This window comes from Hyperolius riggenbachi, chromosome 10, assembly GCF_040937935.1.
Source record: "Hyperolius riggenbachi isolate aHypRig1 chromosome 10, aHypRig1.pri, whole genome shotgun sequence".
Lineage (NCBI taxonomy): Eukaryota > Metazoa > Chordata > Amphibia > Anura > Hyperoliidae > Hyperolius > Hyperolius riggenbachi.
Window position 1 is genome coordinate 107,692,215 of NC_090655.1, and position 27,150 is coordinate 107,719,364.

Below are 27,150 nucleotides of genomic sequence, written 5' to 3' on the forward strand. Positions count from 1 at the left end.
ATTATGGTAGCCCCATTACCAATCCCTATTGTGGGGGGAATTTCCAGAAATTATGACACTGTTTGTCAGGGGTCCTGTTCTTTTAAAAAATTTGAAAAGCTTGGTCCTGAAGTTACAGACAATTTTATATCAGAATTGGTTAAAGTTCTGGCCAATCCCGACTTTCGGGCTTCTGCAATTTCTACCTGGTCTGATTGGATCGTTTGTGCTCTTTTTAAGGGCAAACTTTTTGATTGGGCAATCGATGTCTTAGATCACACTCAGTTTAGACAAAGTCCTTTGCAATTTATAGCTTTTGTAATTCACAATTGGTTGCGCATAGATCCATTGCCTTTTCCTCTCAATGAACTCCTGGCAGCAGGCCAATCAGCTGCTCCTTCAATTGCTTGCAAAAATGATCAGCAAGCAGAAAGTGTTACTGATAATTTTCCTGCAGCTTTGAATAAATCACCAAAAACAGCAAGGTCAAAGGCAAAACGCAAACGTTCTAAGAAACGTGTCCAATCTGCAGAATCGTTAGCGACTGCGCATCAGACCTGCAATGAGATTCTGCCATTAACAGATAATGAAATGCAATTGTCTTTCAGGGGAGTTAAATGGACTTATGAAACTACTAATGAACTTGCATCACTGGCTAGGGAAAATAAAGATTTTTGTTTAAAAGAATTATCGGAGTATGATTATGAGGATATATTACAGAGTATTGAACAGATCAATGTATTCGTGCAGCAAGGGAAATTTGCATACACTACAGTTCAACACTTGCTACAGGTATTGGAGATCCTTAGGAATAAGAAATCTGCCAATCGCCTGCTAAATAATCCAATGTATGTTTCTGCCAAAACCACATTAGCAAACTGTGATCTGCCTGTTAAGTATGCTTGGAATCCTCCATTTGAGAAAGGAGAGATGGAAGCTCTGGTCAATGAATGGAAGAATGATTCAAGTTCATTTTGTCAATTTTACAGTGCAAAAAGTGAATTAGTATTGAATGCATGCATTAAGTCTGCCTATAACCTAATAAAAACTGGTGTGTGTGGGTATGACCTTGTGGCTCCATTGATCGATGTGTGGAAAATGATTTTGGACGATTTTTATGCGATTCAATCAGTTGATACCAGGGAAGACACACTGTCAATTGGAGACTGTCCCACTTCTCCAGTTACTGAGTCCCTGCCATGTTTTGTGAATGTTCCTGTAACTCCACCCTGTACCATGGATAACTCAGTGTTACTTCCCAGTAAAACAGAAGCCACTGATACTTTCTTAACTTTGCCCTGCACAAATTTCTCAGCAGAGAATCCAGAGGTCCTGCTGACTTCTGAGTCCAGCCTAGCCAGTACTCATGAGTCTTTGTTCAGTGAAACAGACACCAGAAAAATCTTGCCTGTCTCTGCAAACACATCTGCAGAAATTACCCGTGTTAATAAAGTTCAACTCCTGTCTGATCCAGCAGATGCCAATAGATGCACTACATCAGTTTCCGAGTCCCAGCAATCCTGTCCAGAAACCTCAGAACCCCAGCATCTGAATTTTCCAATTTTACAATTGAATAGTGATTCAGATGCGCAAACATTGTGTCTTGATTTTCCTGTTTCTACACCTCGCTCTAGGTTCGTGAATAGCTCAGAGCATCTGCTCTGTGAACCTGAAATCGCAGAATTATTACCTTGTTCAGAAAATGTTCCAATAAATTTGCCCTGTACCATGAATTGTGCAGTAGATCTCTCCAATGAAACTCAGGTCACAGAATCATTATGCTGTCCAGCAGGTGCTTCCATGGTTTTGCCATGCAATATGGACTGTTCAGTGATCCTGTCCAGTGAAGCTGTGGTTGCAGAGTCTTATGCTTCACCCAGTACTTTGGATATTTCAAACCCTCTAGCAGAAGGGTCTGAGGCACTGCTTACCTCAGTTGGTGTTGCAGTAATATTCACTTGTCTAGCAGCTGTTTTGGAATTACAGTCTGCTCTAATAAAACTTGGTGAATTTCTGCCCAGCAAAGCAGAAGCCATTGAAATATTGTCCTCGTCAGCAATTGTGTTAGATACCTTGCCCTGTACACAGTCTGATTTAACCAATGTTGAGTCCCTCTCCAGTGTTGTAACAGCCGAGGAACTCCAGCCCTGTCCTCTGAATGTTTCAGAAGTCTTGCCCTGTAACATGGATAATTCTGATTCTCTGGTCAAAATAATAGAAATCTCAGAATTTCAGTCCGGTCTGATGAGTGTTCCTGAAACCCAGCCCTGTATCCTGGAAAATTCTGGTTTTCTGCCCGGTGTGGCAGTAGTTCCAGAGTCCCCTTCCTGTCCAGTGAGTTTCTCAGTTTTGCCTAGTTCAGTGGGGATTGCTGCAATATTGACTTGTTTTGCAGCCCTTCATGAGCTCCAATCCAGTGTATTTGATGAGTCTCTGTCTAGTCCAGAAGAAGCTATGGGAACCTTGTCTAGTTCAGTGCATACATCAGAAGATTTGCCCTGTCTTGTAAATGCCCCTGAACATGATTTGTTAATAACCCTGCTGGAATCAGCGACATCTAAGTCTGATCCTGCAGCTTTTAGTGAGAATCCAGTAACTGTGAAGTCTAGTCATGATGAATTTTTTTTGCCCAGTTCTGGTTTCGGTCCTGTCTTGACTGACTTTGAGGTTCGCAGTTCCTTGACATGCCCAGAGGTTTCTCTTGTGCCGGTGTGCCCAGATGTGCTTCGTATGCCAGAGTGCCCAGATGTGTCTGTGTTAGCGTGCTCACGTGCTTCCCTAGTGGAGACATGTTCTGATGTTGCCGGTTGGCCTGCATGCCCGGAGATGGTTCTGGTCCCTAAAAGCCCTGATCTTGATGTTTGTCCTTGTGACCCTGACTCTGGAGTTGCCCTGGGTTCCATAGGGGTTCTTGATGGTTCTCCATGTGAGCCTAAGGGGCGTTCTGACCTGTGGGGATCTCTTTGGAGCTTCCAAGTGTTCTGGGAGATCTCTGAGGAAACTTGTCCTGGTACCTTGGACTGGTTCAACAGTGGGTTTTGTGTTGGTAAGGACAGTTCCGGTGGGCATTGCAAAGGCTTTGGCGTTTTTGGACGGTCCTTGGAAGGCGGTGGGTATCGCTCAGAGAGTTTCTTGGGGTTGTTTTCTGGAAGTCGTGGTTCTGATGGGTGTCACACTGAGGCTTGTAGTGCTGACAGGCATGGTTCGGTAGGTTCTGGTTCCAATTGGTCTAGTTTTGGTGAGACTGATTCGGGAATTTGGTTTTGTCGGGCTGATCCGACCTTCATGAATTTTCAGTCAGATCAGTTTGCAGGATTTCCCACTTCTGATTTTTTGGTTTGGGTGGTTCAGGAGAAATATGTCAGTTTTTATATGCGTCCAGAGGCCGCGTTTAAGGGAGGGGGTACTGTTATGATCGCTTCTGCAGCGTTTACTGCTGACTGCAGTGGTATTGCAAGCCAAGCAGTTCTAATCTCATTACATGCATTTGCTTGCATAGTTTGGTTTGCACTTGAACTGGTTGCTGATTCCATCTGCAGTCGCTCTGAGGTTAATGACAGTTTAATATGCTTTTGTGTAAACAGACATTGTCTGCTGCAGTGGAGGGGCAGTCCCTTTCCTGCAGGCTGCCTATCATTGTCTGCCTTTTCCTGCTATCAGCCTGTGATTAATTACCATTCACTTGTGTGGGAATCTGCAGGTCTGCTCCCATTGGATGACCTCAGTATAAAGAACTGCTTCCTGCAATGTCTCACGGGCTACCATAGTCTCAGATTCAGTCTGTTACTCTGCTCGTGCCCCACCTCGTTCTTGGTCCGTGTGGACTGCGCTGACTCCTGCGAAGGGGTCAGCGAGTCCTCCTAGTTCTGCTCTTGTTCTAGAAGTTGTTACTTGCTTGTCTTGTGTCATATATTGGTTCATCGCCAATATATACGCATACTTGCGCATTTTGTTATTTTCTTTGTATTCGTGTTACGTTGATACATCAGTGTCGCTGATATATACGTACACGAACTGTTTATATCCTGTGTTCAGTCAGTCAGCCTTCCAGCACGTTTTGGTAGTTTGCGCGTATCGTGAGCACCCGTGCTGAGGTAGTATCCTGTTCCTGGTCCTGTTTGTGGATTGCGTTCATCTCTGCGAAGAGATAGCGAATCCTTCTGAGTCCTGTCCCCTGTATTACTCCAGTCTTAGTCAGAGTTCCTGCTTATGTCATATGTCGGTTCATTGCCGATATATACATATGTTAGTCAGACGTTACAAATAGTTTCATTGATAGCTGTAATTATAATACGCTAGGAAATCATACTTATTGTATATTTATCTGTGTTACGTTCATCTATCTTGATCCTGCTGTTTCCTGTCTATCCTGTCCTGTCTTTGTGAGGCACGCCATCGCCGCAACGCATTGGCTGCCTCATTCCAGTCTGTCTGGTTTTGGACGCTTGCTGTCGCTAAGTAGCCGCTAGCTAGCAAGCGTTCATTCTGTCTACTTGTCCTGATCTCCTCAGTCCTGGTTTATGCGCTCAGCGCTACTTTGCGCTGAGACGTTATTACGAAAGTGTTGTTTGTGGCTGTTCGGATCTGCACCGGCTCTGTGCACCACAATCTCCTATTGGAGTCAGTCCTCTCCTCCACTAAACTGGGGATATCCTGATCCCTTGTGCTGGTGTGTGTACCTCCTTCACGTCAGCTTATGTGGTATGCTGACTGTGGAGATTACACCTCCAAGCTTAACAATAACAGCTTCCTGGTCAGCACAGAGTTAAACTGTAACATCGCCCACTTGAGCCATAGGGAAACATGGACACATCAGTTCTCCTCTCAGCTGTAACTAACAGCAACTGATCTATAACTGACAGCAACTGATATATTTCAGTTCTGACAAAATGTTGTCAGAACTGGAAGGGATCACTGTCAGAAGAAAATGTAAGCTTCTGAGAGGAACTGATGACAAGATAACTATGTAATCTTCATTTGAAGCTACCTCATGTGTTTATTTTAAATAATTTTACTCAGTACAGGTTCCCTTTAAGTGCCAGTTACTTGAGAGTGGCGGTTGCTTGAGTTCCAGATAACCGGGACTCTATTGTGTGTGTGTGTGTGAGTGTGTGTGTGTGAGAGTGTGTGAGAGTGTGTCTATATATCCAGTATGTATATGATATGACTTATAGAGAAATGGGGATGAACAGTAAGTGCGTGTGTGAGAGAGAGAGATGCAGCACATGGATGAAACTGCGTAGAGGGAGACGGAATATGAGAGAAAGAGAGAGAATATAAGTGAGAGGGAAAGAGAGAGAGAAAAAAAGAGAAAGACAGAAGATTGATAGACAGGTGATCTGTATGTAATGTTCGTTACTGAGAGTTCTATGCACAGAGGGAGATGTTGCTTACTTGGCCGCTGGAAAAAGTCATTATTTTCCACAATTCAACAAGGTTTACATACAGCAAACTGTCAAGACCATGGTTATGACATCAATGACATCACACTGTGGGAGGGGTTTCACCACAACATTAGCCACACAGACTCCCTTGATGATCTATTTGAGAAAAGGTAAAGATTTCTAATGGGAAAGGGGGTATCAGCTACTGATTGGGATGAATTTCAGCAAGGCTTGGTGTACAGAGGCGCCAGAGTAGAATAAAAACGTTTAAAAACCGTCTAAAAGAGGGGGATGTTCAGGTGGACTTACCTCCCTCAAAAATATAAAACTCAATTGAGTCACAATATATCAATACAAATGTTTTATTCAACTCCACTTAGTGCAATGCGTTTCGCAGGTGTGGTCCCGCTTCATCAGGCAAACAGGAGTAACTGTCACAGAGGCGCTCACTTCTGCATTTAGACCCATTGAGTTATACTCCTGTTTGCCTGATGAAGCGAAACCACACCTGCGAAACGCGTTGCACTAAGTGGAGTTGAATAAACCATTTGTATTGATATATTGTGACTCAATTGAGTTTTATATTTTTGAGGGAGGTAAATCCACCTGAACATCCCCCTCTTTTAGACGGTTTTTAAACGTTTTTATTGTACTCTGGCGCCTCTGTACACCAAGCTTTGCTGAAATCTTGATTCCACCCTCGGTGGAAGGGTGCTACCCTGTTTCCTATCTACAGAGAGCGACATCTTAAAAACCTGAGTGGGGTCAGGTTTTAATACTCCCCACCTGCACTTGAAGTGGTTGCCTATGGGTAACCCATGTTTGGTAACCCATGTTTGTGAGTATATCTAGATATTTTGCTTTAAACCACAACTAACTTAACAATACTACACCATATTGGGCTCTCGATTTTTCTTTGTTCTTTCAAACTGATTGGGATGAAGTTCAATCTTGGGTTAAAAATCCTCTTTTAGGGCCCGCTTCCACTAGATGCATTGCTATGCGGAAACCGCTCCGCATCGCAACGCAAGGAAACTGCAACCAATTCACGTCAATGGAGTAGTTTATGTGATCCGGCGTGATGCGACACAGTGGAAATTATGGATAGCATGTTGCAGTTTTCCGCAGCACGCATCCGAGTCCTCATAGCCACCGCCGGGAAGCCACATGACGCTGCATCTGGTTGTACAGATGGCAACCGGAAGTACCTGCGGCGGGGATGCGAGGCAATGCAGCAATCGCCTCGCATCATTTACACTTGTGGAAAGGGGCCCTTAGTTTTTCTGTGTGGCAGTTTTCTGCATGAGTTGTCTGAGGGTAGGAACACACTAGGCAGAAACACATATGCGTTTTCCATAGCGCATAGTGGAAAACGCATATGTGATTCTGCCTAGTGTGTACCTACCCTGACAATTTTGCATTGCTGTCAATTGTTTTTCTGCATGTGAAAAACGCATTCATGTGGGAACTAACCCATTAACATTGGTTGTAGTTTTCCTGTGCAGAAAATGCACAGGAAAACTGACAAGCGGAGACAGGCCCTAACATCAAATAACCAATGAGCTTTGTGAAACCTATATATTTTTTTTATTAATTTGCTTGAACCTGATTACAAGCAAAGTGAAATATCTGTCACCTTATAGCATCAGAGGCAAAAACAAAAAAAAGAAAAAAAAATCTGACAAACACGCATAATTCCAGGTCTGTCAGATTTCAAATGAAAGTGGAATGCATGCAGGGCCATCTCCAATGGAATACTAGCAGCTATATAGAATTTATGTTAGTACTGTGGGAAGGATTACGACCTCTGCCAAGCTTTTACTGCTGCCTAAGTTTCCAATGGAGAAACTGCCCTCACTTCTTGTCTTCAGAAGAAAAAGCTAAATCTCTTCAACAGGGACAGAGACAGCAACAAATAAAACCTCTTTCTGCAAAGTGGGGAAAACTTAGAACCCCCGTCAAGTTATTTATTGCTGTTTAAGGCTAAATTACAGCCTTAATTTTACAATGCAATAAGAATAGTAATAATAATAATAAAAATAATAATAGTGCTGTCATAGTGAATACCTTAGTATCCAATCACAGAGCAGGGTGGAAAGACTAGACTTTATGCAGTTTCCAGACAGCTGAAAGACTATTTTCTGCTGAGCTATTGAAGGTTTATTAAAGTGGATCTATAGACTTATTTAAAGGATACCTGTATATAGTGTTTTAAAGGAAATACACATGTCAGCCTCCATATTGATATCACTTCAGTTGCCCTTTAAATCTCCATACCCCACCTATCCAGATGAGTAAAGGTTCATGACCCTGAACAGGAGAATTAGCCAACGTGTACAGAAAACTGAAGGACAAGATTCCCCCTGCCTAAACCTCCCTCCCTAAGTCATCTAAAACCCAAAACAGCAACCACCACACCCCTTCCCTTTGAGGTGTCTTCATCTTTAAGGTCACACGACATATCCCCCTCCCCCCATCTGACCAACTAGACATGTCCCATTTTTATCCTACTGTAGTTGTATTTCCTCACTTTCTGTGGTCTCCTTCCTGTACTTTCACCTTTAGAGAATGCATTATATAAATACATGCCTAATTGTAACGATTGTGGAATTCTCTCCGTGGTCAGCGCACAGGACGCGCGCTGACACTGCGGAAATCCTCCACAAGCATATAATCTGAGAGAACCCAGCAAAAGGTGCAACGCACCTGTAGAGGGAAATTCCTGTCGGCAGATGGAGCTGTGGAGTGCAGTGGAGCTGTGGAGTGGAGAGGAACAGATCCTCTGCCCTGCCACAGATGCCAGATAGGAATTGTACGAAGGGAAGCAACGCAGTGCAAGATAGCCCTTAAAGAGATAGAGTAAAGCGACAGAGTGTATGTGTGTCCACCAATCTAGTCGCCATCCAGTGACGATGAACACACAACCATGAAGATCAGGTGAGAAGGCAATCGCAAGAGATGGCGATTGCTAACAGCGACACAAGACAGAATAAGCACAGAGGAGGAATGTATGTATGTCCACCAATCTCGTCGCCAACCTGCGATGGTGAACACACAACAGAGGAAACCAAGTGAGAACGCAATCGCAAGAGAAGTGATTACGAATGAGAATGAGCACAGGGACAGAATGTATGTGTGTGCACCAATCTAGTCGCCAACCCGCGACGGTGCACACAAAACAGCAGAAACAAAGTAGGAACGCAATCGCGCGAGAGATTACCGTTATGACTAGCGAAGGACTGTGGGAGCACATGGTATGTATGCTGCAAGCCTTTAAGGGAGGAGACTAGGCAATCTGCATAATCAGTATATGCAAATTCCTCAGTAGAGCAGGTCTGAAGCTTGCAAGGCAAAGACGGTCTCTTATCCAGAGACCTGCATCCCATAGACTTAAGGAATGGTCAAACAGCTGTCTGCCTGTGCAGCCAGCTGAGCGGATCATTACACTAATCATATACTTAAAGCCAATGGGTACCGTTTCTAAAAACAAAAAGTCAGATACTCACCTAAGGAGAGGGAAGGCTCGGTCCTAATGAGCCTTCCCTCTCCTCTCCCGGTGCCCTCGGTGCTGCGCTGGCTCCCCCGTTCGCGTCCGCCGCCGCAGGAACTTCGGAGGTCTTCGGGAGCACTCGGGCTTCCGAAGACGGGCCGCTCCATACTACATACGCGCGAGCGCGTCATACAGTGGAGGAAATAATTATTTGACCCCTCACTGATTTTGTAAGTTTGTCCAATGACAAAGAAATGAAAAGTCTCAGAACAGTATCATTTCAATGGTAGGTTTATTTTAACAGTGGCAGATAGCACATCAAAAGGAAAATCGAAAAAATAACCTTAAATAAAAGATAGCAACTAATTTGCATTTCATTGAGTGAAATAAGTTTTTGAACCCTCTAACAATAAAAGGCTTAATACTTAGTGGGAAAACCCTTGTTTGCAAGCATAGAGGTCAAATGTTTCTTGTAATTGATGACCAAGTTTGCACACATTTTAGGAGGAATGTTGGTCCACTCCTCTTTGCAGATCATCTCTAAATCCCTAAGGTTTCGAGGCTGTTTCTGTGCAACTCTGAGCTTGAGCTCCCTCCATAGGTTTTCTATTGGATTAAGGTCCGGAGACTGACTAGGCCACTCCATGACCTTAATGTGCTTCTTCTTGAGCCACTCCTTTGTTGCCTTTGCTGTATGTTTTGGGTTATTGTCGTGCTGGAACACCCATCCACGACCCATTTTCAGTTTCCTGGCAGAGGGAAGGAGGTTGTCGTTCAGGATTTCACGATACATGGCTCCGTCCATTTTCCCGTTAATGCGATTAAGTTGTCCTGTGCCCTTAGCAGAAAAACACCCCCAAAGCAAAATGTTTCCATCCCCATGCTTGACGGTGGGGACGGTGTTTTGGGGGTCATAGGCAGCATTTTTCTTCCTCCAAACACAGTGAGTTGAGTTAATGCCAAAGAGCTCTATTTTGGTCTCATCAGACCACAGCACCTTCTCCCAGTCACTCACAGAATCATTCAGGTGTTCATTGGCAAACTTCAGACGGGCCTGCACATGTGCCTTCTTGAGCAGAGGGGCCTTGCGAGCCCTGCAGGATTTTAATCCATTGCGGTGTAATGTGTTTCCAATGGTTTTCTTGGTGACTGTGGTCCCTGCTAATTTGAGGTCATTCACAAACTCCTCCCGTGTAGTTCTAGGATGCTTTTTCACCTTTCTCAGAACCATTGACACCCCACGAGGTGAGATCTTGCGTGGTGCCCCAGAGCGAGGTCGATTGATAGTCATTTTGTGCTCCTTCCATTTTCGAACAATCGCACCACCAGTTGTCACCTTCTCTCCCAGCTTCTTGATAATGGTTTTGTAGCCCATTCCAGCCTTGTGCAGGTCTACAATTTTGTCTCTGACATCCTTGGACAGCTCTTTGGTCTTTCCCATGTTGGAGAGTTTGGAGTCTGCTTGATTGATTGATTCTGTGGACAGGTGTCTTTTATACAGGTGACTATTTAAGACAGGTGTCCTTAATGAAGGTGACTAATTGAGTAGAAGTGTCTAACCACTCTGTGGGAGCCAGAACTCTTAATGGTTGGTAGGGGTTCAAAAACTTATTTCACTCAATGAAATGCAAATTAGTTGCTATCTTTTATTTAAGGTTATTTTTTCGACTTTCCTTTTGATGTGCTATCTGCCACTGTTAAAATAAACCTACCATTGAAATTATATTGTTCTGAGACTTTTTATTTCTTTGTCATTGGACAAACTTGCAAAATCAGTGAGGGGGTCAAATAATTATTTCCTCCACTGTAGAGGGCGCTCGCGCATGCGTAGTATGGAGCGGCCGCGTCCTCGGGAGCCCGAGTGCTCCCCAAGCCTTCCGAAAGCTCCCTTCGGCATGCGGAAGTGGCAGTATTTGACCGAACTGGTCGAATACTGCCACGGGGGATCCTGCGCGGGACCGGGCACCGGGAGAGGAGAGGGAAGGCTCATTGGGACCGAGCCTTCCCTCTCCTTAGGTGAGTATCTGACTTTTTGTTTTTAAAAACAGTAAACATTCACTTTAATCACTTCAGCCCGCAGGTCTGTTCACCTTCAGGATGGAAGCAATTTTCCCCTGTCAGCGCTCCTCCCATTTATTTGCCAATAACTTTATCACTACTCATCACACCTAAATGATCTAAAAAAATGTTTACCACCACAAATTAAGCTTTTGGTGGGTGATACTTGTTATTAATTTTTCCAATCCCATCCCCTATAGTTTTAAAATAAGCAATGCTACTATAAACAAAACCCACCCATTTTATTTGCTCATTAGTACCGGCTATCACAACATTTAAATTATGTTCCTAGAACAATGTATGGCATCAATATATTATGTGGAAATAAAGGTGTATTTTTTTTTTGTGTGTGTGTCATCAATTATAAGCCCTTATGTACTAAAATAACACTAATATACCCTCATGACATACATATAAAAAAAAAGTCCCTAAGGAATCTATCTATGAATTTTTTTTAGTTTTTTTTCCATCTGTTTGCTTGGTAACTGGGGTGGAGGGAGGGGGCTTTGGATTGATTAATTATATTATTTTTTAAAAAAAATCTCTTGATTGTAATTTAACTTTTTGCCACTAGATGGCGGTAGAAACACTCCCTGGTTTACCAGGAAGTGTTTATTTTTTTTATTTATTTATTTTTTACTATGATTCATGCTCTTTCTTATGAATGGATATGGCCTTTGATCGGGGTCATGTCCATTCATTACAGGCACTGCGATTTATTCAGGGAAGCCGAAATACAGCTGCTCAGAGCGGCGGTCACGTGCACATGCACCCACCACTTAAACACAGCCTTGAACAGCACCTATCTGGACAAGAATATCTGTCCAGTTAGGCTTAAGTGGATGAAGGATCACTAATGCGAAAATCGTAAACTATATGTAAGCATATACAAATAATAAATAAGTATGTTTCTTCCAGAGTAAAATGAGCCATAAATTACTTTTCTCTTATGTTGCTGTCACTTGCAGAAGGTAGTAGAAATCTGATAGAACCCACAGGTTTTGGACTAGCCCATCTCCTCATGGGGGAGTATCGTGGTTTTGTTTAGTTCCATAAACAATGGCGAATGGCAGTTGCTCCGTCCCACTGCCAAAAAAATTGTGCAGCAAGCAGGGAAGGCTGGCCAACATCACTGTTTAAATCATTTTCAGGGAATGTCTTTATAAAGAATAAAGAGATGGACTAGCCAAAACCTGTTGGTTCTGTCAGATTTCTTCTACTTAAGGCTCATACACACGGGGTACGGCCGTCACCGCAACCACGTGGCACGTGCCACGTGGCACGCGCGTGTTGCGGCGACAGTTCGCCCGTGTGTATGACGAGCGCGCCCCGAACCGTCGCCCGTCTGAGCTGTCGGCAGGCGATTGACATGTTCAATCGCCGGCTACAGCTGTCGCCGCAACCTCGCTGGAACTGTCGCTAGTCCCGCATGTGTATGCGGGCTAGCGACAGCAACCCACACACAGCACACGGAGCTTCCGGCGGGGGGGGAGGAACCTCGGCGACAGCTTCCGCCGCATCGCTAATCCCTCTGCTGCCGTGTGGATGCAGAGGGACTTGGCGACGAGCTGTCGCGCACACGCTCCCGTGTGCTAGCGACAGCTACAATTGTCCCCCCGTGTGTACTTAGCTTTACTGTAAGTGACAGCAGCATAGGAGAAACGTCTTTTATGGCTCATTTTACTCTGGAAGAAACATACTTCTTCTGTATGTGTTTACATGTATTTTACATTTTAAGATTTTCGCAATAGTGGTCCTTTAATGTTTATTAAAACAAAGTTTCACTGTAAGCTTTCAAAATGGAATTTTGTTAGCTGAATATGTTTTTTTAATATAATTGATGAGCGACACACATATAGAGAATGTGATGTACCGTATGTTTTTGCATACTTTTTAACACACTTTATACTGCAACATCGAGGTCAAGTGAACTAGTTTAGGAGATCTGGCAAGCAAATGTGTGATACATATGTAAATCAGGAGGTTTTAAAAATTGTACATACGTGTGCTATTAGTAACATTTTTGACTGATTTGTGGCTTCCCACAGAAATACAAGTAGGAAAAACATGATCAGGTGGAAAAAGCACATTGCACAACTGAACTTGTTGCTTAAAGGGAACCTTAACTCAAGTAAAAAAAAAGTGTTTCACTTACCTGGGGCTTCTACCAGCCCACTGCACCCATCCTGTGCCCTCAAAGTCATTCCTGGATCCTCTGGTCCCCCTCCGCCAGCTAGTTTTGTTTTTGTCGACTCAGAGTCGGTGGGCCGCCATGCATATCATTGCACGTGTTCCCGAAGGTACAGGATGCTACTGCGGGCACCAACACGTAACTTTGTACGCGCTGCACCTGCAGTACAAAAATACGTGTTGGCGCCAACAATAGCATCCTCCGACTCAGAAAAAATGAAACTAGCTGGCGGTGGGGGACCGGAGCATCCAGGAGTGACTTTGAGGCACAAGATGGCTGCAGGTGGCTGGTAGAAGCCCCTTGTAAGTTTTTTTTTACTTGAGTTAAGGTTCCCTTTATGCATAATCATTCTTTTTTGTGGTTGTTTTCCTGTTTACATTATCATTCTAATATGGGCATAACTTACCTATTTAAGTTAATATCAATAGTAAACGGTGCATTTCTGCAGGACATGGGCTTTAATTTTAGGAATCTCAGCATCACTGCCAAAAAGACTATCAATTTTTTTTTAAAAGTAGATTTTCAATTTCTTGAAATGTTTGCACGTTTGACCTTTTCCTCCCATTCATAAGGGTAAGTTGCACATATTTGTGAAAAATAACACATCCCAAATAACTTTTTTGTTTGTCCCTACAATAGGTCGCATGATTCGTGGCTACTGTTCTAAAGAAGAATAAGCTCAGAAAAATCATAACATTCTGCAACATCACTCTACTCGTCGGGGCATTTCTGGGTGGGTCAGGGGAAGGAGAAGATACCTGAAGCTTGGCCTTCTTAAAAACGTAGATTATGTAAACACATTCAGAGGAAATCTAAAATAACACAATGGGGCCATTCCTGTGACTTGCTCATATGCAATTAGCATTCAGACTCAACAGCAGAGAGCACACTAAACATCTAGGTAAAGTGTACCCGAGGCAACACGTGACATGATGAGATAAACATATGTATGTACAGTGCAAAACATTAATAACCAGGCCATTTTAGTCTTTTTTTTTTTTTTTGCTGTATGAAAGAGTTAATTTTCAGGCATGCAAATGACAGCTTCTGTCTTGTCATCTCCTTGTCAGGAATATAGTAAACCTCACTGATAAGCAAATTAAAGCAGTAAAAGTTTTCCTGGCAGAATACAACTTCTGAATGCAGGGAATGAATAGAAAAGGTTCAATAGTTTATGTATTTTAACTCTGGGACACTTCATAGAGTGCCACTAAGCAGAGACAATTCAATTTTCTTTGTACATTTTGTAAATTGTATTGTAAATTGTAAATGTTTAAATATAAAATAAAACCATGGTATATCTAAAAAAAAAAAGTCATTTTTAGGAGTAGGAGGATACATAAAATTGTTTATCACATTCGTTTATTTTTGCTTTAAGGAGGACTACAGAATTTTATAAAAATATTTTAGGTCAGAAGCTGTTGGATTATCACCCTGGTCAATTTGAAAGTTATACTGTCCATGTCTGCGGCTGGAGTGTCACCTTTAAGGGCCCGTTTCCACTATAGCGTTGCGAAATCGCCGGCGAATCACCGCAGGCAAATCGCATGTGGGTGCGATTCCGCATGCGTTTTTTGCCGCGATTTCGCATGCGATTTCGCATAGGTAAGGCTGTATGCGATTTTAACCATGTCACTGCCTGTGTGAATTAACATGGTTACCTATGCGAAATCGCATGCGAAATCGCGGCAAAAAACGCATGGGAAAAACGCATGCGATTTCCCTATTAAATACATTGCGTGCGATTCGCCTGCATTCCACACGCAGGCGAATTCTGAGGGCCCTACCCTGCAGATTTTTTCTGCACAGAAAAACGTGCGGGGAAACGCACAAGTGGAAACAGTCCCATCCACTTGTACTGACTGTGCGAATCCGCATGCGGGCAACGCATGCGGATTCGCGATAGTGGAAATGGGCCCTAAAGTAATATGCTGTAGAGAGGAGTCTGAGCACCAATCCTGCGCATTAAGGTTTTATTTTTGATTATACAAGCTTTACAGTTATACCAGATAAAGTACAGATAGAGATAATGGGCTTACAGCCATTTCACGGTATTACCGATTCCTTAGAGGTCAAAAAGGGTACGAAACATTATGCAGCGTCATAGTCCAATAGCGTGCTACATATTGGACTATGACGCTGCATAATTTTTGATACCCTTTTTAGTCTCTGAGGAAGTGGTAATACCATGAAACGGCTGTAAGGCCATTATCTCTATCTGTACTTTATCTGGTATGCCTGTAATGCTTGTATAATCACGAATAAATCCTTAATGAGCAGGATTGGTGCTCCATCTCCTCTCTACAGCACATGTTGAATCCTTTCACGTGAGCACAATCCCGGAGGTGTGACACACAAGCCTAACTCTGAAGCCAGCATTTTGTTGCTGACCATCCTACTCTCCATCCTTTCACCTTTATAGAGAAACCATAACCAAGAATTGAACTTCATCCCAATCAGTAGATGATACCGCCTTTCCCATGAGAAATCTACTCCTTTTCTCAAATGGATCATTAGGAGGCTCTGTATGGCTGATTTTTAGATGAAACCCCTCCCACAAATGATGTCAGCATCTCACAGCAATGAGGTACTGACATCATACTGTGGGAGCCTTGTTGCATTGTGGGAAATAACAGCTGTTTCCAACTGCTAAAAAAGCAAGCAGCATCTCCTTCCAGTGACATCACCTGCCAGCAATAAAAATGTCACCATGTGATAAATGTCAGAATGTAAATCAGGGAGAGGACCAAGTTTACAATGGGCAAACACTGACAATCATTTATACATAATTATTGTAAAAATTAGAGTTCCTTTTTAAAATAACCTTTAAAGCAGTAGGATCAGCCATACTAGGCCAGGGAAAAAAATCACATATATAAAGTAGATAAATACTTGATCTACTTACATAACACATGTATTATACTGTCCACGTTTTGATTTTAGTGAATGTTATTAAGTAAATGACGAGAATTCTGTTCCTGGTGGGGGCCATGTCTTTTGCCCACAGTTAAGACTAACTCGTGATGTAATTTCTGCCCTTTACTTTTTTTCTTGTCTCCTCCAATCGCTGAGTCGCCTCAGCCTTGCTTGTAAACACAAGTGATTAGGGGATTAGGTTTCAGATAAGCAGCTGGCAGGGAAATAAAGGGAAGAGGAGGAATAGATTATAGATAAGAACCCCCAGCATGCAATTCTTTGGCAACGACTACTAAAGGGCCAGTGTTCCTTAAGTATGTGATAACTCCAAATCATAACAGCGGAAAAAGTTTTGAATGCAGGATTAGCACCTTTATCACTTAATACACTCAGACCAGTTGCTGTTGAAATATGATTTTTATGGTGACGATACCGCTTTAAAGCAATACGGAAGCAGGCTGAAAAAAATGAGTTAGATACTCACCTATGGGGAGGGAAGAGTATGGATCCCATAGAGCCTTCCTGATCCTTTCTGTCCTTTTGTACTACTGCCTGGCCCTGGTGATGTTTTTAAACCAACTTGGTGGAATACCTCTTCGGCCCTCCTTGGGCAGCATTCGGAGGAACTTGCATCCCCGAGAACTTCTGAAATGAGTGGATACATACTGTGCACTCGTAAGTCCAGGCTCGCACATGTCCAGTACGAAAGCGCCTGTCTTCTGTAGCACGAGTGTTTCCGAAGCCTGCTGAAAAGTCCCAAAGGCTTGGATATTCAAGGGGGGACAGCGAAGGCTTGGATATTGAACAGGGGACAGTGGTGGTACGAGGGGATGGAGAGAAGACCAGAAAGGCTCTATGGAATCTAGAGTCATCCCCTCCATAGGTGATTATCTAACTCATCTTCTTAAGATGTAATACAAATAACCAAAGTGTGTGTGTGTGTGTGTGTGTGTTAATACAATGTAATACAATTGTCCCTGGAAAATGTAATACAAGAGCTACACTATCAACAAACTGTGATAAATTCTATGAACAAATATAATTTTTCCTTTAAGAGGCCATTTCATCTGGTTAAGTAATTCAAGCTTTTTTTTCAGCTGTTTATGTTTATTTATTGCAGGCTGGACATAATAGTATGAACATGCTGCAGAGTACACTTCCCAGGAATTGAACAAAAACACCCACTCACCTACAAGCATACTGTATATCTACATATATGGCACATTGAAATGCTGTTAGTCATAGGTCAAAGGCTAGGATTACCTAGGGAAGAAACTAGTGGCATACGTTGTAGATTATATTGCACAGAATTGCATTACCATATGGCGCGGCAGAGAAAAATACAGAACTGACGCTTCCATTTAGCTGCATCACTAAAAGGTAAACACCAATAAAGCCAAGAGTTGATAAACCAAATTGAAGGTAACAAACGTGTTTTGTATTTTATGGCATCAAATTATGCTTAAATACGGCATATGCTAAAGCTTGTCATAGATAAATATATAGTTGCATAGTTTAGCTGGATAGCGTACTGGTAAGGCTGTTACCTTTGATGTAGGATTTGAGTCTTTGACCAGGGTTAGAATCCTAGCATAAGTCAGTATGTAAAAAAGTAAGGAGTCTTTAGGCAAATTAATGACCCTGGTTGCCCGTGGAACACGCCCTAAGTGGCTGCAGCCCTGGAGTGTTTTGAGTCCAGCAGGAGAAAAGCGTTATATAAATGTTATGTGTCTTGTCTAGAGTTGGGGCAAAACCTGAAGAGTCAAAGCTCAAGCCTTGTATACATGCTACGTTTCTGCCATCATTAAACCACTTAAGGTCCACCAGCTTGCACCCACCTAGTGACCAGGCTATTTTGTACAGTTCAGTGCTCTGCAGCTTTAACAGCTTGCTGCAGAGCCATACAACTTAGCAGCCAAATGAATCTTGGCTCCTTTTCTGCCCACTGACAGAGCTTTCTGTTGGTGGGCTCTGATCACTGCTGCAGGCTGTTTTTTTTTGTATAAATTTAAATGTCTTTTTTTTATAAATAAGACTATTTTTTATTTTTCTATTTTTACATCCCTCCTCCTTCCCTCCCCCGGATGTCCAATCAGGACGATCCTCTCTTATAGGCATCAGCCTATGAGAGGGGATCGCTTTCAGAGCCACCCCAGGGGATAGCCAAGCGAGAGGGCTGTCCTCTGTACAGTGCTCTGCAATAGATCACAGCGCTGTACATGTAAAAGAAAAATCCATTTATTTTTATAGCTCCGTTCCGTAGCCCAGCGGGGAAGCGTGCGCATCCGCGCATGTGATCCCCCGCATTCTCCTCCCCAGGGCTTGACGCCTTTTATTGTTAGGCGGTCCTGGGGGAGCCACCTTGCGGCCGCTGATCGCCGATAGGCGGTCGTAAGGTAGTTAAAGGACATCCAAGGTGAAAATTAACTAATGAGATAAACAATTGTATCCTCCTTCTAAAATGACTTTTTAAGGTATCCAACGGTTTTATTTTATATTTAAATATACTTTACGTTTTTACTGTTCATGGCCTCTTCTCAATGACACATTCATTGAAGTATGCCAGAGCTAAAATCTGTTAACTATTGACCATTTTTATCTCTTATCTAAGCTCATAAGCCATTTATTGCCAGGAAAGTGTTATATGGCTGCAATTCCTTATTACTGAGGATTACGTTATAGTCTGACCCGGTCGCGACTCGGACAGAAATTTTCACTCACATACCTGATTTTTAAGTCTTTCAGGCAGAGAAAGAAAAAAAGGAACACAGACACAGCATAGTTACTTGCGTGCTTGGCACTGTACACACACGTTTATCTCATCATGTCACCTTGGATGTCCTTTAACTAACAGTAATTGACTGTTAGAGTGAAAACACTTTCTGTGGCTACTGTACTGGCCAATGCTCAGCTCAGCTATGGCACCTTGAAGGCTCAGAACCAGGAAAAAAATATTAAATTCCAAGAAAAACCTCCCACTGTTTCCGCACATGCCTATGGATTTGTGGATACTTTACACCATCACTTTTGTATCATCAGATGCCAGTGAATCAGGTATTTTGTAGTTAGTTTACTTTATTGTTCAGATACAGTTTTTTATTACTGTATACACATTTGTCACAGATGCACAGGCATTTTGTCAGTTATGTAAAATTACTATAAAACTGATTTTTAAACACCCAAACATTCATTGAATAGATCATCACTTTATTTTAAAGAACATATGCTTGGCAAAGATTGTTCCCTTCCTACAGAGAAAAAAGTCCTTACAAGAGTGAAATGGATAGCGATTTATTTATTTGTTTTTCATTTCTGCTTTATCTATTCCTTCATTGGGTCTGGTGGGAGGGGGAGGGAGGAGTTGGCACCCCTTCCCACGCCTCCCTGGTGTGCCCACTTCTCCCTCCTCCATCACTGCACTCCAGATGGACACCCGCCTAGCTGCCCCCAGAAATGAGGCTGACTGATGGTACCCATTTTTTTCACCATCTAGCCATGGCTTCGCCCTACCCAGCTAAAATACATTTCTATTCAGAACGCTTGGCAGCAGTGTCCATTTATCAGTAATTCCAGTAATCAGCTTCATTTTATTGCAGGATTTAAAAAAAAAGTTAATAGCTGAATGGCTGTACTGATAATCTCCCCATTTACAGATCATACGAGTACAGTATATGGGAACATTTTATACACACAGAGGCACCGAATAGCACATTTCATCATGCATATTTCCCTCATCTTATCTGCCACTGAAGCATTCAAAAGTTCAAAAGTCTGACTGAAAGCAAAACACCTATAAAACATTATGCCTGGGATTCCCACTCAGCACATCTAGAAAGTGTATACCCTTTAAGGGCTTTAAATTGAAGCGATGTGTCAGGTCACTGCACCCATAACCCACCTGCTCTGGGGTGTCAGGAGTAAATCCAGATTCATCTCTTTAAAATGTCAGTTTATAACATACTTTTAGCAAAATTCATCTTCTCTTGAAGAACCAGCTGCCCACACAGTATGCTGCATACTTTCTTTGCATGTCTTTCGGTTAAGTGGTTACAGGCCCAAAAGGGCCTTTTGCGTTTATACTGCCTATCTCTAAACTGTAAGCTGCAACTTGGGGTCTAGAAACAGACTTTGTTGTGGGTTTTTATTTTCTCTTTGTGATAGACTGAGCAGACCGGACATCTGAGGCTTATTTGGTGCTATTCTCCTGGTATCAGTTTTATTACACATTTTCCCAGCAGACACATTCTCTACTGTGTTAACAAAACATATTCGCTTATGTATAACACTGAGTGCCAAGCAGCAATCTAACAATCCAAACACATACAAGGATAGTCATGTGTGCCAATGTTTAAAACTAGTATTAAAATACATTATTGTACTTCTGTGACTGGTTGTCCTGATTGTACAGAGTGTTGAACTGCTCGTGTAGATCTATGCTCCTTATTGTATGCTCCTCACATTGTCATTTTTTTTACTATGTACAGCGCTACAGAGATGTTGGCACTATATAAATAAAAAGTGTATAATCGGAAGTGTATAAACGTGTAAACAGACGTGCTGACACATTGCCCTGGCATCAACCCAATCACTTCAGCAGAAAAGGAGGGAGCCAGAGTAAAGACACATGCATCAGAGAGCTTCAGCCAGCAATGATTGCATTTGCCTATGACCAGACATAATCAAGCTTCTACTGCTCTCTGCAGTGAAAATAAAGGTGGTTTTTTGTTTGTTTGTTTGTTTTACACACAGGGAATGTGTAGGAATGCTTTCAAATGTTCTTTTATGTAACTAAGAGGAGTTACTGAAATTTTAATTGTGGAACATTAATCACTTTAAATAGTCTTTACATGCTCTTCAACCTTTTCCTGATGTCTGTCCTTTTTCTACAACATTATTTTGTCTAACCTTAACCTCTTTCTGTACCCAAAAGCCTATCCCTATATTAACCTCTCACATAAGTATTAAAGAAGAACTGTTAACCATACAATGCCTTAATAAGAAAACACATAAGCAAGTAGATAATGACTTGCTCTACTTACTTAACATGTATTGCGCTGTCCATAGTTTAATTCAGATTTTACATTTGTAAAATCCAGTGAACTCTGTTCCTGGTAGGGGCCATCTTGGATCCATATGTTAAAGTATTCCCCCTGGCATCCCCTCTCCTCCCCAAACTATTACAGAGCAGAGCGGGGAGGGAAAAAGGCAGCGCACACAGACTCACCTACTAATGGTTCCAAGCGCTTAAGTTCCCGTCCATTATCTCTGCACTACCACCGAAGGCAGTGCAGAGAGTATAGATGGAAACTCAGCGCGTGGAAGTATAAGGAGGTGAGTCTGTGTGCGCTGCCTTTATCCCTCCCCGCTCTGCTCTGTAATAGTGCGGGGAGGAGAAGAGATGCCGAGGGGACATGCAGGGGGAGAAAAATGCCGCAGGAGTGCGGACATGGCACACTGCAGGAGGGGGGCCGAGGACAGTGACAGGAGACAACTTCTGGCCCCCCTTCCTGTGCTCTAGCAGCTGCCAGTGACGAGAGTGACAGAGACTTCAGCCAATCAAGGCTGAATTTGCATGTGACATCACTTCTCTTTTGCGGCTGCTACTCTGCATACCACATTAAAGCCAGGGGGCATGAGGAATAAAAATCAATTAGCAAAAAGGTGAGATTGATTTTAGACTTTTATATTGCCTCTTTACCATCCATTTTACTTGTAGAACAGCTACTTATAGAGAATTGATTTTAGATTTTATGCCTAACAGTTACTCTTTAAGGTGCCCATTTACAGGAAGATTTTTTCTTCATATTCCATCTTTCGATGCACTTTTTAGATTGAATAGTATAGAAAACTGCACAAATCGATGTGATACAATGTTTTAGTTGATCAGAAAAGGGAAAATTATCGATCCGAAACTTGGATTTTATGATCGAATCTGAATGTAAAACCTTCTTAATTCGTTCCATTAATGGGAACAATTGATAATTGTCTTCCGATTAGTTACGATTATTCAAATTGCATCGAAAGCTTGCATGTGATGAAAAAATTGTACCAATATCGGCAACCTTAAACCTTACCAACTCTCCTAAAACCCTAGCATTGCATCCTGATTCACCATGAACCCTAGCATAGTCAAATAACTTGCCATAACATTAACTGATGATCCACATTCTAACCTAACCCTAGACCAGTGATCTGCAAACTTGGCTCTCCAGCTGTTAAGGAACTACAAGTCCCACAATGCATTTGCCTTTATGAATCATGACTGTGGCTGTCAGACTCCTGCAATACATTGTAGGACTTGTAGTTCCTCAACAGCTGGAGGGCCAAGTTTGCAGATCACTGCCCAAGATTGACATCGAGCCCAACAATAGCAACCCCTCACCACCCCCAAACCTTTCTTACTTATAAATTAGTTCCATAGTTATTTGGGGTTGATTAAAAAAAAAAAAACACATACGTCCATCGAGTTTAGCGATGTCCACCTATTCACATGGAGTATTCAGATAACTGAGCAACTGTAGCTTTCCACCCAGATAAGATTCCCCTTAGCTGGCTAGAAAAGTATACCTGATCTTTTCCTTAAAAAGTAAACAACTGCCAATAGCAGTACTGCAGGCATTGAATATGACTTTATACTGTGATAGTCAGATGTCTGGCGTGATGAGGGTTCCTTATCTCATATTCTATAAAGACATCATTTTAGTTTGATGATCTGCAAGACTCCAGTCTGTAGCCTAACTCTGTCTAGGTCACTAGATGTCTACTGAGAAGAATACGAGAACAAATGTTTCCTGTGACGGTAAAAAAGTAGGGGCAAAACAGACTCTTGTGATCTGACAGATGGTTTATGTTCTGGTAATAAACAGATGTTTGATATGAAAATATGACAGATAAACAATACCTCTGAAGGTCCCAAATCCTGAGTGGTGATGTATGAAGACAGCAAGCTGTCCCCGTAACAAAGGAGCTGTAAAACACAAGCAGGGAGGTGTAAAGATTAACCATCAAGAAAGATAACAAGGCAACTTAATGAAAGTGTATAAAGTATGAGCCAATACTCTACTGCACCCACTTAAAGCAAAGTGAAGTGCAGCCTTTGAAAGTACCTGCATCACCAAATGGTTCCTAAGACTGGTGCATCTGCACTGAGCATGCACAAGAGCGGACTCGCGTGTCTGGAAATACTCAGAGAAGCGAGTACTTCCCAAGGCTGCCCAAGGAGGGACAACGAATTATTCAACCTAGCAAGTTGAATAACTTAACCGGGGGACGGCACTAGAACAATTAGACTGGCCGAGAACTGGGAAGGCTCTGTGCTATCCAAAGCCTTCCCACTACATAGGTAAGTATCTAATCTTTTGGGTTTTTCCCCTGCTTCAGGTTCACTTTACAGTATACCTGAACTGTGCATGTATTTTTCTTCTTTTTAAAACACATATTTGTACGTGCTCCTCTGAAGCAAGATACGCTACATGTCTATAAACTGTCTCCTATTCCACAGATAGTTACACTTCCTGCCTTTAGACAAGCTTCAACTCTGTAGGCAGGAAGCAAGAACAGGCAGAAGATAGGCATCAAGCCTGTAGGTAGGCATATCTGAGGAATGGGGCTTTATAGAGACAAGTGATGGTGTTTTGTGTAGCTAATCCTGCTGAAGAGGAGAGTATATACATACTGTATCTTACATTTAAAATATACCTGCATTGACATGTGATATAAGATAAACATAGGTACATATAGTACTTGTCCTACTAAGAAATTGGTTGAAGCACCTTTCATTTTTCCTGCACATCAAGTGTTATATATGTTAAAAAATGAGAGCTATTATGCAAATTAAGCTGTTAAAACAGAAAAGTGAATATTGCTTCTGGCTGAGGAAGCAATGCTAATAAGCTAAAAAGTTCAAAGGGGCATTACTTCTGTTTGTTTTGCAACTGAATGAAACAGATTTTACATCGGACTGCCATGGCTGCTGTTTAGAATTCATCTTAAAAAGTCAGATCTTAAACTGAAAACAAGTGTGAGACTGTTCTATGTTACTTATGTTCAGGGCTGGTTCTAAACTTTTTGCTGCCTGAGAGAAACTTGTGAGGATGCACCCCCTCCCCCCACCCTGGTTTGTAATGATCACACAGCACCCAACAATTTACTCTGCTTCATTTAATGTTCTCACATGACATGCTGCAGCTCAACACAATAGCACACTGGCTGGCTGTAGTCTCTGACAAACAAACTACTAATCCTCAGCCAGTGGACTGTCCTCCATTCCTCCTAAGTCAGGACAGAAGTGCCACCACTTCCCTTCTGTTGTGCAAGTCAAATGAAACACTTCTGCTCTCCTGCCTCCTCCTCCCCCCCCTCCTCACTCACTGTCAGACTCCTCACACAGCACAACAAGCTGCTTTTCCTCAATGATGACCTCTTCACCTCGCTCTCCTCTCGCTTCTCCTCCTACTCTGACTGCATGCTGTTTGTGTAAACATACAGTACAAACAAGCTGCCCCTGTAATCTGTGCGCCTGATGCAAATGTTTCCCTTTACTTCATGAGAGAACCGGCCCTGCTTATGTTCTATTTACTATTAGTACAATCAATTATTTCATACGTTTAGCGTTAAGACATCGGATGCGCATACTGGTTCTGGATCAGTGATAATACCTTAGACAGAGGGTCACACAGCAGCCAGACAGGGATGATTTAAAAAAAAAGGAAAAAATAATCCTCTATATCTTTCTCATTTCAAGTTTCCTCATGTCACTCCAGCAAATGCAGTAGCAATGATTGATGCTAAAGAGGTGTCCAGGTTGAGCGTGTGTGTGTGTGTGCGTGTGCGTGTGTGCGTGTGTGTGTGTGTGTGTCTTTATTTTCCAATTTTTTTTATTTTTTTTACTATTAAAAGCTTTATTAAACAAATATAATTTACAAATACAGAACACTTTTGAATGGTTGGAGCAGGCATAATACATATGGTATAAAGTACAGATTAAATACTGCAGTCATTTCCATCAAAAATGTGAAGAAATATGCTGTGTTCATACCTATGGTGATAAAACTAAACATAAATTCTTATCATACTGTGCATGACAAGTCAAATGTGGGGCCTGTCTTCATTCTAATGCAAGCGAAGCATTAATATAACATGTCAGTGCCAGACGAGGCATGTTGTATTAAAAGCTTTACATTTCAGCCTGCACCCAGTTAAGATTTTCCAGACAGAGCACGTGATTCAAAATGTACTTATTTTTAAGCAAGGCAACAGTACTCTGATGTATGGCACAGAGTCTAAACATCTGTAGACACATTGTGCTACCACTTTCTATTCAGGTGCTCAATCATATCACCTGTTTCACACACCAGGGGCCATATTCACTTTTTCACCTGAGATTTTTCCTAGGAGATAATTTTTAATATTCAATTTAAAATTACTTTTTAGCACTTTACAATTGGGAAAGTACCAAAAAGGTGAAAAACTACTGTAAACATAATTTTGAGTATTTGTTTGCTTGTGAATAGTTTACAATTCATATTATAACAAGTTTTGTCGCCTAGGAGAAAACCCAGGTGAAAAAGTGAATTGCATATGGGCCCAGCTGTCTGACAAGTCTATCTCGACACCATACATAAGTAGAGACTGCTGTAATAATTACTGAAATTATTGCAATGTAATATTTTTTTCATAAAAGTGAAAAAGAAACCGACTGGACAGTTCATGATAATGAAAAATAAGTGGTAAACATCTTTCAAAGCACCCCATTTTCTAAGAGCAGCTGCAGGATTGGCCTGACACAGGCCAATCTCAACAGGGTTTTATGGTATACCCCCCCCCCCCCCCCCCCATAAAATATAAGTTGGGGAATATTAATTGCCTCTCACACTGTATCCTATTTCAGATGACACCCATTTTCAAACTAATCATACACATGGATTTGCCTGATCTTGCAATGAAGTACTAAAGCAAGTACCGATACCTGCTGCTTGATCGACACTGTTCTCTACTGCAAATTTGATTGAAATATTTCTTAGAGTTCAGAAAAATGAAAAGATTGATTACAGGAAAGTGCACCAATTTTAGGTAGATTAAAACACAGTAATCAGATATGCCCAAAATTGGCTAGTTCAGTTAAATCGGGAGTGACCACTTTAAGGTGGCCAGATAAATTGCAGAGGTGGCACAATGCAGCAAATGATCCATTCCTACCTGAGCGTATATCAGTCAGGGAGTAGTGCCCCACTTGGTCCTCATCAGCATTGATCAAACCCCTGCACCTGCTAGTTTGGTACCAAATTATGCCATTCTGTCAAAGGTGGCTGTTTTCTGAAACTTATGGTCACATTACATCAAAATGACAAACAGCATTTCTGAAAATGCAGCATAAATAATAACTCAGGGACGCATCTTTTTTTGGCTCTTTGTGGGATGCATCTTAAAGCAAACTTGAACAGGAAATTAAAAGTCAAAATAAAAACACACACACGTCATACTTACCTCCCATGTAGTCTACTCCTCAATCTCTTTCTCCTCTCCTGCATCCTATTTGTCCACTGTGATCAATGGAATTCTTTGTACTCCATTTTTAAATGGCCGTTACCCCATAACAGCTTCCTGGTCAAACATGGACATTACCTTGCTCATCAGTTGTCTTTTCAGTTATAACTGACAGCAACTGATATATAACTGACAGCAACCAATATATTTCAGTTCTAACAAAATCTTGTCAGAACTGGAAGGAATCGTTGTAAGAAAAAGATGGTGAGCTTCTGAGAGGAACTGACGGCGAGGTAAGTATGTAATATTCATTGGCAGGTACATCATGTGTTTATTTTAAATCATTTTACTTGGTTCGGGTTCACTTTAAAGGTTTACAGCTATACTTGGAATAATATTATAACTATCTATTTACAGTATAACTATATACATCACACATAACCAATAAATAAATACATCAATGGCTAAGAAAAAAGCCAGAGAAGCTTTTGGATTCAATAAAAAAAAAAAAATAACACTTCTAAACTCTTGTCCATTCTAAAAGCAATTCATTCAGTATCAATTGGCCTTCAAAAAAAAAAAAACCTGAGAAAAGAATTTTCTCAATGAAGCATGCAACTACAAAGTAATACGTTATTTTTTCCTCT

General features: G+C 41.9%; 1 protein-coding gene across 1 annotated transcript in view; it reads right to left on the minus strand.

The window, feature by feature from the left end:
* FBXW4 (F-box and WD repeat domain containing 4) overlaps positions 1-27,150 on the minus strand; it is a 257,632-nt gene that overhangs the window by 94,400 nt on the left and 136,082 nt on the right. The window contains exon 6 of the mRNA XM_068255667.1: positions 22,920-22,985. Coding sequence (XP_068111768.1) covers positions 22,920-22,985 — 66 coding nt within the window. The remainder of the gene's footprint in view (positions 1-22,919; positions 22,986-27,150) is intronic.